Here is a 14,058-nt window from a genome sequence, read left to right on the forward strand (position 1 = left end):
AATTCGGCGGACTCCTGGAGGCGGGGCTTCTGATCGGCTCCGCCCACCTCTTCTGGTTGTCATAGTGAAGCAAGTACACCAAAACTCCGGTCCCCAACTGTGGAAAGCTAGAAGCAGGAGCCATGCAGTACACGGGGAGCAAATATAGCGGAGAATTTGTCGAAGGGAGGTAAGGGCCACATTCGACTCATTAAATGTCTCGAACATAAGTAACTTGGAAAAGATAGATTTTTTTTTAACCTCTGCGAAGGACTTTGTGCCAGCAACTTTTATGAACTTTGTCCTTTTTGACTTTTAAGACAAGACCTTTTTCAGCGGGATTATTTATGGTTTTATTATTTGGGAAAAATGAGGCTCAGAGAAGTGAAGTGCTCGCTCAAAGGCACAGATCTAATAAGTGCAGAGCTGAGATTCATTCATCGTGTGTGTGTGTGTGTGTGTGTGTGTGTGTGTTTGGCATCGGTCCGTTGTAGAACGTGGAGGCTATATTCTAGGTAAGGTGTATTGCCAACAAACAAATGAGAATGTAGCATCCAATAGTAAATGCTATGAAGGCCAATGACATGGCCTTGGAGGAGGGGGCGTGGCTAATTTAAACCAGTGTGCATGGTACCTTCCCTCAAGGAGTTCACAATCTAGTTATTATTTTAAAAGCCATTGCAATAGACTAATAATAAAAGCTGTAGGAATCAACAAATGTTGAGAACCTACCAAATACCAGGCACTGGGCTTAACTCCTGGGTCACAGAAGTGTGCGCAGCCCTGACTGGCCCTTAACATTGTGGTGGTTGTTAGGTGCCATTGAGTTAGTTTTGACCTACCTCAACCTCATACACAACAGGATCCTGCCGGGCCCTGTGCCATGCTCACAATTGTTCCTATGCTTGAGCTCGTAGTTGCAGCCACAGTGTCAATCCATCTCATTGAGAACCTTTCTCTTTTTTGCTGCCCCTCTACTTTACCAAGCATGATGTCCCTCTTCAGACACGGTTCTCTCCCAATAACATGTCCAGAGTGTGTAAGGTGAAGTCTCGCCACCTTTGCCTCTAAGGAGCACTTTGGCTGTACTTCTTCCAAGACAGCTGGGTTTGTCCTTTAGGCAATCCATGGTACTGCCAATCTTCTTTGCCAACATCACAACTCAAATGCATCTATTCATTTTTTTAGTCTTCTTTATTCATTGTCCAAATGTCCCATGCATAAGAGGCAGATGAAAGTATTATGGCTTGGGTCAGGCACACCTTAGTCCTCAAAGAAACATCCTTGCTTTTCAATATTCCAAAGAGCTCTTGTGCAGCAGATTTACCTAATGCAGCTTGACTTCTGATCTCTTGCCTGCCGCTTCCATGAGCATGGATGTGGATCCAAGCAGGACGAAATCCTTGACAACATCAAGCTTTTCTCCATTTATCATGATGTCACCTAATGGTTCATTTGTGGGGATTTGGGTCTTCTTTACATTCAGTTGTAATCCAAATTAAAGGCACTCAATAAATTTATATACATCTATGGGCAAAAGTAAGCATACGATGTTTTGTTGTTGCTGGGTGATCGAGTCAGTGACAACTCATAACGACCCCGTGCACAACAGAACGAAACACTGCCCGATCCTGGGCCATCCTCGCCATTGTGGAGCCCGTTGTTTCAGCCTTTATCAATCCATCACATGGAGGCGCTTCCCTTTTAATTGATTTATTTTTTTTGCTGACCTTCTGCTTTACCAAGTATGTGTTATAGACTCCAGCCTCTAAGCCTGTGGTTATAATTCCATTTGGGAATATGTTGTCTTCCTCATTTGAATAAGGAAGAATTAGTTCGTCTTGAGTGTATCTCTTTTAAGAGGGAGAGGCAGACATAAGGGAAACAATGCCAGGCTGCATGAAGATCACCCAGGAGCTAAAGGTCAGAGACAGAAACCTTCCTTCAGAATGAACAGGTAAAGAAAGCCTTCCTCTAGAGCCAGTCCAGCATCCTTAGCCAGAAACCTATAGCCTCCTAATCGGTGAGAAAAGAAATTTCTTTTGGAGAAACGCCCATTTGTATATTTCTATTGCAACAAGCCTAGATAATTAAGACACCAAGTCTGATGTCCTTCTCCGTGGATTAGTCCTTCCTGATCGCATGCCCAAAGTACACAAGAAGTTTCACCACCCTCCCTTCTCCGGAGCTTTCTGGCGGCCCATGGTACTTTCCAAGTTCATTGCCAACACCATAATTCAAAGGCATGGATGACTCTTCAGGCCTCCTCATTCACTGTCCAGCTTATGCTCGCATATGAGTCTATTTAAAACATGGTGGGGTAGGTCAGGGGGACCTTCAACTTCAGAGTGGCATCTTTACCTTTTGACTCTTTCAAGATGCATAAAATAAAGGTCTGCTATTCTGTGCGAATGCTGTGTTGGGGCAAAGCAGAAAACACGGAAGTGGTGTGATCTCTGTTTTAGAGCTGGGCTAAAGTGGCTTGCCAAGCAAGTGCTGCTTGTTGAACGACTCCTTTCGGGAGGCTCGGGAGCTGAGAAGGGGATCGGGGAAAATGCTGGTGGAATCCATGCTCTAGTCACAGATTGGTGGCATTCTACGACTGTTTCAGTTCTGAGGAAGGAGGGTCACTTCTGGCCAAGGGTAGGGGACAGACCCCTAGAGAAGGTAGGTACATGTGGGATGCCATGTACTGACCCCTCAAAGGAGACACTATTCTCTCCACCATCCCGCTGTCCTCACAGAGATTCCGATTCAGAACAACCCTAATGGACAGGGTAGAACTGCCCCTGTGGGTTTCCTGCCTGTTCTCCACTGTAGAATTATGAAAGCTCGGGCTTGGGAAGGTTGAAGTGCTTGTCTACCTAGGCAGGTAAGCCCTGCCAGAGGTGTTTGGTGTGTATTCCCTCTCACCACTGGGAAATAGTTCACGCTGACCTTTCCAAGAGAGTAGAAAAAAACAAGAAATGAAGTGACTCACCCAAGCCTATGTATATACAGCTAGGGCAGGGGTTCTCAACCTTCCTAACGCCATGACCCTTTCATACAGTTCCTCATGTTGGCGTGACCCCCCCAACCATAACATTATTTTCGTTGCTACTTCATAACTGTTATGAATTGGGTGACCCCTGTGAAAGGGTCGTTCGACCCCCAAAGGGGTCACTACCTACAGGCTGAAAACCACTGAGCTAGGAAGTGAGGGATCTGAATTTGGACCCAGTCATGTTTTTTCATCTTGAAAGACCCCCTTATGGTCCCTTATGGTGAAAATGGATCGAGTTTGGGCAACTAGAGATGGAGAATTGGGCATTCAGCCACAAAAGGTGACATCCTGTACTTTTTTTTTTAATACAGAGAGAGAGAAGAGAAAAGACCCACAACCTTTCTCCTTTGGCCCTGCATGCATTTTCATGTAGTCTGTGGCTGGCATCAGCCACCATCAAGGTTGTGCCCTTAGGGATCTGGGCTTTGCTACTACAGTAGGGATTACCAGACCTCAGTCGAATGAGGTGAGTTCAACTGAGTGCTACTTGGGGACACTCAGATCTCAGCACGTGATAAGAGAGACAGGACGATAGAGGGAAGCAAGGGCTCACTGAAAGACAGGTCTGGATTCAAGTCTGCTGCTTACTAGTTATATGTTTAACTGACCATCTGTGTCCAGATAGGTCTGTTCTCGTCTGGAAACGTGGTGTCATGATGCACACCTGGCACAGTGCTCTAAGAAATAGGCAGAGGAGCTTATGGGAACAGGATGATGGTGTATACTCGATAGAGTGTATTTGTAATGTTCCGCCTCACGTTGCTTGAATAGAAAAGCTGCTCTATAAAGTGTGAAGTTGATATGTAACATTTAGCTTAACAAACTAATACAGACTCTCCTCTATGGCTGGTGGGAATGGAACACAGTACAGCCCCCTAAAGATACATTTGGCAGTTTCTGTCCAAACATAAGCACCGTTCCACTCCTCGGTTTCACCCCTGAGAAACGGAAGCATACAGCCATGCAAGAGGGTGTGCACACGAGCGATCGTTTGTAATAGTCAAAACTGGAAACACCGAGGGAGGGGGGAAAAAGGACCTGATGCAGAGGGCTTAAGTGGAGAGCAAATGCTTTGAAAATGATGAGGGCAGGGAATGTGCGGATGCGCTTTATACAATTGATGTCTGTAGATGCGTGGATTGTGATAAGAGTTGTATGAGCCCCTAATAAAATGTAAAAAAAAAAACAAAAACAAACTGGAAACACCTTTAAATGGTGTGTTAGCCAGCACCTTCTCATATGTTCATCAGCAGGTGAATGGTTTATGGTATATCTGTTCCGTGGAAGAGGACTCAGCACTGAAAAGAATGCCTGACTGGTCCACATAACAACAACATAATTATACTAAGTGAGACAGTCCAGACAAATGAAAAAGAGTCCGTCAGGCCTGACCCCGTCCGTATAAAACTCTAGAAAATGTAATCCAATTTATGGTGACCAGAACCAAACCAGTGGTTGCTTGGGCATGGGAATTGCAGGAAGGGGCAAGAAGGAAGGCTGGCAAAAGGTGGGCATGGAAATAGAGTAAAAGCGACATTATCTTGATTGGATGGTGACGGTGTTCAGTGGGAATCCATACACCAAAGCTTATCAAGTTGCTCACATCGGACATGTGTGGTTTGTCACCTCAGTCATACTCCAATAAAGCTGCTTTAATTTTTTTAGAGAAACATGTTTGCTTGGACCAGATAGATATAATATGACAGAGAAGCTGAGAGGGAATGTATCTGGCCTCAAGATTGGTTTCTCTGAAACCAGTTGCGTACCAGATAATGCCACTTGCAGTACACCACAAAGTAAGTGCCACGGGAGCCCTGCAACCACGGAGAAGGAAGAACAAGAGCACTATGTCGCAGCTAACAACCTCCACGGGACTGCCTGCACCTTCTCCCCAGAAGCAACATGATAACACAGATGCCATCAACCCCATTCTGCATGTGGGAAGAGTGACTCTCCGAGCAGTTTCTTAACTCGCTGGTATTTGCAGAGCAGAGATTAAGACCCAAGTTTTAATCCAATTTAATTTCAACCCAGGTTTTCCTGACTCCAACACTAGGGGCTTTCAACTGCAGAGCCCCGCTCCTGGACGCCCACAGAGAGCCCAGCCAGTTTAGCCAGCGCTCAACGGTTCTCAGAAGAGATAGCTGTTTGAAATGGGCCCTGGGGTTAGGTAATATAGAAAGACCTCTTTTAAAATGTTTTTTTTTAAAGATGTGTGGGGTAGAAATGGGGAACTGATTACAAGGATCTACATATAACCTCCTCCCCTGGGGGATGGACAGCAGAAATGTGGATAAATGAAAACGTCGGACAGTGTAAGATATGACAAAATAATAGTAATTTATAAATTATCAAGGGTTCATGAGGGAGTGGGGAGCAGGGAGGGAGGGGAAATTGATGAGCTGATACCAAGGGCTCAAGTAGAAAGCAAATGTTCTGAGAATGATGATGGCAACATATGTACAAATGAGCTTGATACGGTGGATGTATGGGTGGATTGTGATAAGAGTTGTATAAGCCCCCAATAAAATGATTAGAAAAGAAAAAGATGTCACCTTCCCCTTACAAGGAAGAGACAAGCCAGTCAGGGTGCAGTATAGCACCGATGAAGCACATAACTTTCCTCCAGTTCTTTAATGCTTGCCCCACCACCACCACTACCACTGTCAATGACCCCAATTCTACCTTACAAATCCAGCTAGACCAGAGCATGTACACTGGTCCAGATAAGAGCTCAAAACACAGGAAATCCAGGACAGATAAACCCCTCAGGACCAATAATGAGAGTAGGGAGAAAACAGGAGGGGAAGGGAAGGTGGGAGGAGAAAGCGGAACCGATCACAATGATCGTCATATAACCCCCTCCCAGGGGGGATGGACAGCAGAAAAGTGGGTGAAGGGAGACAGTGGTCAGTGTAAGACATGAAAAAATTAATAACTTATAAATTATCAAGGGTTCCTGAGGGAGGAGGGAGGGGGAAATGAACTGAAAGCAAGGGCTCAAGTAAAAATGTTTTGAAAATGATGATGGCAACATATGTACAAATATGCTTAACACAATGGATGGATGGATTGTGATAAGAGTTGTACGAGCCCCCAATAAAATGATTTTTTTTTAAAAAGATGTCACCTTGACACAGGTGCACCTAGCCTAAGCCAGGGTATTTGCAGTCAGCTCATGTGCATGCATCAGCAGAACAATGAGTAAGACTGGATCCCTTTGAATTGTAGTGTCGGCAAAGACTATTAAACATTCCGGGAGAACGTTTAATTACACACTGTCCTGGAAGAAGCACAGCCAGATGCTCCTCAGAAGCAAGATGAGACCGTGCATCAGGTGCTTTAGAGACGTTACCAAGAGGGCCCAGTCCTGGGAGAAAGGCATCATGCTCAGAGAAGTAAGGGCCCATGAAGAAGGAAGAAGACCCCCAAGGAGATGGATTGACACGGATGTGGCTGCAATACTGAGCGCTATCTAGCAACAGTGGCGAGGAGGGTGTAAGACCAGCTCGGGGTTTGTCTGCTGGACGAAGGGTCACTGAGTTAGAACCAGCCCAGCAGCACCTAACACAGTGCTTCTCAAGCTTCCTGATGCCATGACCCTTTCATACAGTACCTCATGTTGTGGTGACCCCCAACCATGACATTATTTTCATTGCTATCTCATCACTGTCGTTTTGCTACTGTGATGAATCGGGCGACCCCTGTGAAGGGGCCATTTGACCACAAAGGGGTTGAGACCAACAGGTTGAGAACCGCTGACCTAACAGCATGTATGAGAGGTAGCAATGCAAGGTGACGAGGGAAGCAGCAAGGTGGAGAGAACAGCAGGGCCGAAGGCCCAGCAGGCTGCTGTGTGGAAAAGCAGGCAGTTCCACTTAGTTGGAGTATAAGGCGTGCCCAGAGGAGCAGGAAGTGTAGGCGCACTGTGGTAGAGAGAGAGTTAAACACCATCCACAAGTGTGGGTGCGTGAGGGGGAGAGCCACGGATCGATCCTTGTGGGGACAGGTAGTGGGCAGTACAGCCGTCTTCATCTCTATGTCCATCCTCAGAGGACACATGTGTGGGAGGCATTCCGCAAAGGTTGACCGACTGAATTAATCAGAGAATGAATCAATGAGCGAATGACAGAAGGATGGATTGATTTGAGTTTGGGTGTGGTAGTCTTATCCTCGTGCACTAAAGTACTTGCTCTTCTCTAGCTTGTTTTAAATCTAGAATAAAGGGCTTTTGCCTCAAATTAGTAAAAGAAAAACGAGAGGGCAGGAAGGAAAGGAGGAGAGAGGAGGGAATGGAAGAGAGGCAGAGTGGCGAGGGGCCATCCAATCACAGCCCATTGCAGTTGTCCTGGTAAAGGGCAGCAAGACTCTGGGCCAACGCTGAAACTGTGGGACTGCAGGACAGCCAATCGAGTAAGCTCAGATTGGGGCTTTGAGGGTCAGAACTTGGCAACTGGTTGGCTCTTGGTCCCCTCCAGAGACTGCTCTAGTTCCAGAAGCTAGCCCCAGCCCCCACTGAACATGGATGATTGTGATTCCACTCTTGCAAAGAGAGGACTCTTCCGTGGGAGCTACTTCGGGTGAGGGAGAAGCAGTTCTGTCTTCAGCGAGCCTGAGGTGTCTGGGCAGCCTAACCAGAGAAGGCTGGTTTGCAGTAAGAAAGGGGATAGCATTTGATCTCAGGGGAGGGTTTGGAACTTTAAAAGGACCCCTGTGCTTAGAACAGATAGCAGTGGTCTCAGGCCAGGAGGTAGTGGACGTCTTCCTCTGCCCATCTCTGGCTTGACTAAGGCAATGGTCACTTGGTGTGTAGCTCTTGCTCTGCGCAGGGCACTCCCTCCCTTTCACATTCACCAGCCTGTGATCTTCTTGTATTTGGCATCATTGCATGTGTTGTGTGAGTCTGAAGAGGAATTTACAGACTTGTATAGGACATATGGGCTAATATCGGGCTTATGGACTTGATCAGGACTGGGATGGGATGTTTTCTTAATATCCCATTGCTCTTTGACATAAAGTTCTCTCTTATCTACACAGAAGTCTCCCTGGATTTGTTTCTCTCAGACTAACACATCTTCCTTCTATACACGTCACATTTTTCCAAGAATCTCACTTGTGATGTAAATGGCAAAGGGTGGACTGCTCATGGGGACAAGGACAACACAGGAAACCAGAACCCTCGTCTCTGCTTCACAGTGCTTCCTGTGTGGCTTTGGGCACATCCCTTCCCTGTCTGGGCCTACAAGGAAGATACTGAATGACTATACAGCTTCGCTCACCACCATGGGGCCCCAGGGCTGCTGGGGGAGGCACACACCCCAGTATAGCGTCTGTGTGAAGAAGAGGACAGAGAGATCAAACTGCTTCCCGATCTTGCAGTAAGCAGTCCTCACCCCGCATGGGCTGAATTTTCCAGGGAAAGAAAACATTTTGGTTTGGGCAGAATCTTTCTGGGATCATCTTGCTATGTATGGCATCTGAGGACCCTGGGGATAAGGTTCCCACTCATTCACCTGCCATTTCTGGTCCTCCAAGTACTGCCCCTATCCCCCCACCCCACCGCCCCAGGACTCAGTGATGTCCATTTTCCTTACAGGATGGAGGGCGAAGCCGAATACATCCTCCCTACTGAGACGAAGTACGTTGGGGAAATGAAGGACGGCATGTTTCATGGCAAAGGAACCCTGTACTTCCCCAGCGGGAGCCAATTCGACGCGGTCTGGGACAAGGGACTGGCCATAGAGGTGACCTGCAGGGGATGGCAGAGGGGAAATCCTGAGGAGGAAGCACCCCTCAGCTGCAGCCATGCCCGGCCCTCCCTGTGCAGTGCCCACCTCTTCCCAGACCCTCTTCTCCCAAGTTCAGGAGTCCTCTGCCCCTGAACCCAGAAGGGCCCCGGGAGAGGACCTGAGGAGTCTGAATCCTGCCTCTGCCTCTTACTGTGTGACTTTTGGCCAATGATGACCTTTCTGAGACTCGGTTTGTGAGCCAGGACTAGAGGCCTGGTTCCCGCTCCTGTTTTTATACAAAGCGTCCTGTGGATAGACTATGCTGTTTTTATTTGGGGAAGGAGCTGTGGTTTTCGTCAGTCTCACTAAGCGTGGGGACAGGGGCTGCCTCATGACCTTAAAAGGGCCCTAAAAGCCCTTCTTGTTTCACAGCTCAAGCGTTGAACCTCTAGGAAGGGGATGTGACTTAGCCAAGGTCACACAGTGAATGAATAATATCACTGGAATTTCCACCCCTGTTTCCTGACCCCCAGGCCAACTCCATTCCTACATCCTGAGGCTTCCTTTAGCACTCGGGCGGGCTGCAAGGCTGCGTGTGCTGCGTTTGGCCCAGGGCCACGGCTGATGCCTCAGACCGTTTATCTAGGAAAACAACAAAAGAACAACTCAACATTTATTGCGTGCTGACTGTGCGCCAGGCACTCTGTCCCCGATTCTCCAACCACCCTATTAGTACTTATGGGGATTCAAAATCAAAACACGGAGAAAATGGCACTGAAAGAACCGAGTTTTTCCTCCCGTGCACTTTTTGAAGCCACCCCTCAGACACCATTTTCATCTTCAGCTTACAAGTGACGAAAGCAAGACCCTAAGAGGCTAAGGCCCCTCCCCAAGGTGACACGTGAGTTGCGTAATTGTGTGTGTGAGGCACATTCCTTCAACTCCTCTCAGCCATAGTAACGAGAGTCACTGCTTCTGCAGCCCTGAGAAAGCCACCTCGTCCCCCGACGTCCCAAGACCTCCTTCCTTCTGGACAACGTGTGTGTGTGTGTTTGTGTGTGTGTGTGTGTGAGTGTGCGCGCGCACGCATGTCTTGCAGGGCACCTACACCTTCGCAGACGGGCTGCAGTACAAACCTGAGAAGTGGCACTACTGCGACAGCTATGATCGGAGGTTCTACACGGAGATTTGCCATGGCTTGAAGCCTGCAGGTACCTAGGTCTCCCTCTTCCCTCCACACGAACGCTGAGAGGGAGACTAAAGACAGTTTTAGTTGGTGGGCCTCAGCCTGTTGAAGTAACCCCAGGAAGAAGAGGAGGGAGATCAGTGGGTACAGCAGGACACAAAGAGCCAGGCGCTGGAGCCAGAAAACCCAGGGTTGGATCTCAGCACCTCCCTGCGAGTCAGGGAGCCTGTCTCAAGGTTGCTCGAAATGGGCTGCCACCTAAAGGAGTTAGAGTGGTGTCTTACACGGCTGTTACTATTTGTCCTGCCACCTGTCACCCAGGAATTGTATTACAAAGCGGGAGGACAGCCTGTATATATCCGAGGCTGGGCGAGTGTCTCTGTAAACCCCGCCTCCTCCAATCCGCAGGTGACCGTGCCAGGCAGACCATCTGGGTCCCATGCCACAGGGGAGAAGTCTGAGACCTCAGAGGCTAGAAGTGTTTCCCCTAAGTGGGTTCGAGCCTTCCCCTCTGCGCCCTCCAGTCTCTCTCCCCCTTGACAAATCCATGCTCTCTCTTAAAAGGGTACCGCTGGGCCTGGTATCTGGGTGCGGAGTGGCTGAAGGGACTTTACACGAGGACTGTGGTGGTGGCTGGGTGCCATTGATTTAGTTCCAACCCATAGCGACCTATGCACAATGGGACAAAGCACGGCCTGGTCAGTTTTTCCTATGCTTGAGCTCACTGTTGCAGCTCTGCTGTCACTCCAACTCCTTGAGGAGCATCCTCTTTGTTGCCTCACGCGACTTCACAGATCATGATGCCCTTCTCAGACCCACTGCTCCCCGGACAACATAGCTACAGTGTATAAGATGAAGTCTCGCCATCTTTGCCTCTAAGGAGCACTTCGGCTGCACCTCTTCCGAGACAGATCAATTTGCCCTTTCAGCGGTCTGTGGAACTTTTAATATCCCTCTCCAGCACCACAGCTCAAATGCACCGATCCTTCTGTGGTCTTCTTTAGTCAATGTCCAACGTTCACATGCAGATGAGGCACTTGAAAATGCCATGGCTTGGTCAGGCCCACCTCAGTCCTCAGAGAAACGTCCTTGCGTTTCCATATTCTAAAGAGGTCTTGTGCAGCCGATTTACCTAATGCAGCTTGTCTTTCTGATACCTTGACTGCTGCTTCCATGAGCACTGATTTTTGATCCAAGCAAGATGAAATCCTTGACACTTCAATCTTTTGTACACAGCATGATATTACCTATGAGTCCCGTGGTGAAGTTTCTGTTCTTCTTTACCTTGAGTTGCAATCCACACTGAAGGCTACAGTCCTTGAATTTCAGTAGCAAGTGCTTCAAGTCTTCCTTGCTCTCCACAAGCAAGGTTGTGGCATCTGCATATTTAACCCATGCAGTATCCCTTGTTTTTATGTACAGCTTCAAGACATAGGAGGGGGCTTCCCAAAACTCGTGGAAAACCAGAAAGAAAAGATGATGGATTGCCTCCCCCCATGAACTTTTGCAAGTCCCCTCCTGTTTCTGAGACATGTGTAGTGTCCGTTGAACCCCAAGAAAAGCACAGTTCTTGGAGCAGCAAGGACAATATATCCAAAATGAGGGCAGAGAAGATGACCTGATTTTTTTAAAAAATCCTCCCCTGAGCTATGAGAGATGGCTGACAGAGCATGGAGCTTCTAAACCTTGGTTTGAGTCTAGCATTTCCTCTCAAGAGCTGGAGGAGCCCTTCCAGCCAAGCTCCAATAGGGCAGAGCTTCAGAAAGCACCCAGCACGGGAGCAGGGCAGACCTGAGTTCAAGCCCCAGCTCCTCCCCAACCTAGCTTGGTGGCCAGGTAAGCATCCTTCTCTTCCCTGGCTCTCCTGACATTTTACTCTCCCCTTTCCCTCCCTGCCAGTGCCTGTCCCCACCCCACCCATCATCAATGTCGACGGTCTAGGGCTCTCTCTTAGGCTCTTTTCTATCATTCTACTTGCTCCCACACAAGTTGATTTGCTCCCAAACATTCAATTACCATCAGCTTCCAGATCAAAACTCCTTGAGCCTCAGATGCCTGCATCCAGCTCCCAAACGCCTGTATTTGGTTGTCCCTCGTGGTATCTACAATGGATTCCAACTCCCTAATGATTGCTGCCTGGGTAACTGTCCCTCTCCTCTACTTGAGCCGGATCCTCCCTTCCCCTTTCCACCCTGTGCAATCAGCTGCCCGCCCCTACGGATTCTACCTCTTACATAAATTCATGCATTGGTTCTCACCGCAATATGTATTGAGCCGTGTGCTGGGCAGTGTTCTCTTGATCCTCGTGGTCCCTGTCTGCCCTACCGATTCCAGCCTTCCCTCACCCCGTGTCCCCAGGCCCAGATTACCTGACCCAGGATCCACACTTGACGCCTTCCGGGCCTTCCTCCACCTGTAGTCACTTTCATCTTTTAAAAATGTGGACCTGATAGCTCTCCCTCTCCTGCAGCCCTTCAGTGCCTTTCCGCTGCCTCCAAGACGAGGTTCCAACATCTCCACATGTCCGTGTCACTGCCCATTCCCCGGCTGCCTGCCCGGCTCTCCTTTACTCTCCTCTCTGACCATACTTGCTTCCTCTCTGTTCTTCTGAGAGACCAGGCTCGTTTCTGCTATTCCCTCTGCCCTCTCACTTCATCCAAATGACTCCCTCCCTCTGCCAACCTCGCTAAATCAGAATCACCTCCAGGGGAGAGAGCTGCTAACCTCAAGGTCAAAGCCACCCTTCTGTAAAGATCAACAGCCTCAGAAACCCTAGGGAGTAGCTCCACCATGTCCTAGAGTGCTGCTGAGTTGGAATGGACTCAAGGGCAGGGGGTACCCTTCAGATCTCAGCCTGCTGTCCCTTTTCCTGCATCCCCAGACCTCTCTGAGGTCTGTCATTGCACCCTGGTTCTCCTCCAGGCCCCCATTGTCACTGTTGCCCAGCCGACCAAGAGCGCCATGCAGGCAGGGCCTGCATCTGCCGTGTCCACCACCAGCATCCCTAGTGCCCAGCACAGCAGAGATAACAGGACGTCAACATCCTGGGGAAGAGGGATGGAAGTTAGGGAAATGACCTACTCGGTGTCACTCCTGGGGACTCAGAGAGGAGACATAAAGCTTCTCTGCCTTCAGATGGCCACAAGAACTTGGTGGTTCACTCCGCCTGGGTTAACTATGAGGAAGCCTGGACTTCACCTTGGGCTTTCATCCCTACGTGGCCTTGGTCTAGGCCCTCGGTTCTCACATGGAGGCTGGCTTTGACAAAGCTGAGCCTCGGGCCAGTCTCTAAGGCAGTGCAGCCACCCTGCCAGCACCATGCTGCCCTCAGCGATTCCTGCAGGGCAGCGTTAGCCTAAGGAGCCACTCAGCACCTGCCAGCCCTCTCCTGCAGGCACAGGGAGCCTGCTCCCTTCTCCCGCCTGCAAGGTGCTGCTGCAGCCGTAGGAGCCTCAGTGAGATGGTGCTGGCATGAGGCTCCGGTGCGAGCACATCTATAAAGCCCTTGACCTAGAGTAGGGGCTCAGCAACCATCATCAACCTGCATAAGAGAAACTACTGCGTGCAGGCCACTGAGCTGTGAACAGGGTACTGCATTCAGTGGGCACCCACCCCTCAATTCAGATCACACAGGAGTGCCTGTAACGATGAACGTGAAGGCCCTTCTAAAACACTCAACGCACTGCCAAAGAGTCAATATGCCATCTCATCACGACCCTGTAGGGCAGGGTAGAACTGTCCCTGCGTGCTTCTGAGACGGCCACTCTTTGCAGCAGTGGAAAGCCCCGTCTTTCTCCTGAGCAGCAGCTGGTGGCTTCAAACTGCGGACCTTGCAGTTAGCAGCCTTCTCTTAAAGGACCCTTAGAAGTGATTTCTTCCACCCCCTACTCAAGCCCCAGCATTCCATGCACAAAGGGTGGCATGACCCGACTAGGTCTTGGCTCATCGTTCTTGCCCACGGGTTAGATGCCCACGGTCCTGGGGGACAGGCTGCGCCACCTTGTCCTCTGAGGTCAACAACATAGCATAGAGATTACAGAGCTCGCTGCTAGGCTTGGATGCCCAGTCTGCTACTTCCTAACTAGCTGGCCTTGGGCAAGTGACTGCGTATCTCTGGGTCC

At 49.2% G+C, this 14,058-nt stretch overlaps 1 protein-coding gene across 1 annotated transcript in view; it reads left to right on the plus strand.

Annotated features, from left to right (window-relative positions):
• The first annotated feature begins 58 nt into the window (after positions 1-58).
• Positions 59-14,058, plus strand: part of MORN5 (MORN repeat containing 5) — a 38,637-nt gene continuing 24,637 nt past the window's right edge. Inside the window, exons 1-3 of the mRNA XM_075559038.1 lie at positions 59-169; positions 8,619-8,766; positions 9,851-9,962. Of these exons, the coding sequence (XP_075415153.1) occupies positions 123-169; positions 8,619-8,766; positions 9,851-9,962 (307 nt within the window). The 5' untranslated portion in view covers positions 59-122. The remainder of the gene's footprint in view (positions 170-8,618; positions 8,767-9,850; positions 9,963-14,058) is intronic.

This window comes from Tenrec ecaudatus, chromosome 10 (assembly GCF_050624435.1).
Source record: "Tenrec ecaudatus isolate mTenEca1 chromosome 10, mTenEca1.hap1, whole genome shotgun sequence".
In the NCBI taxonomy this organism is placed as follows: domain Eukaryota; kingdom Metazoa; phylum Chordata; class Mammalia; order Afrosoricida; family Tenrecidae; genus Tenrec; species Tenrec ecaudatus.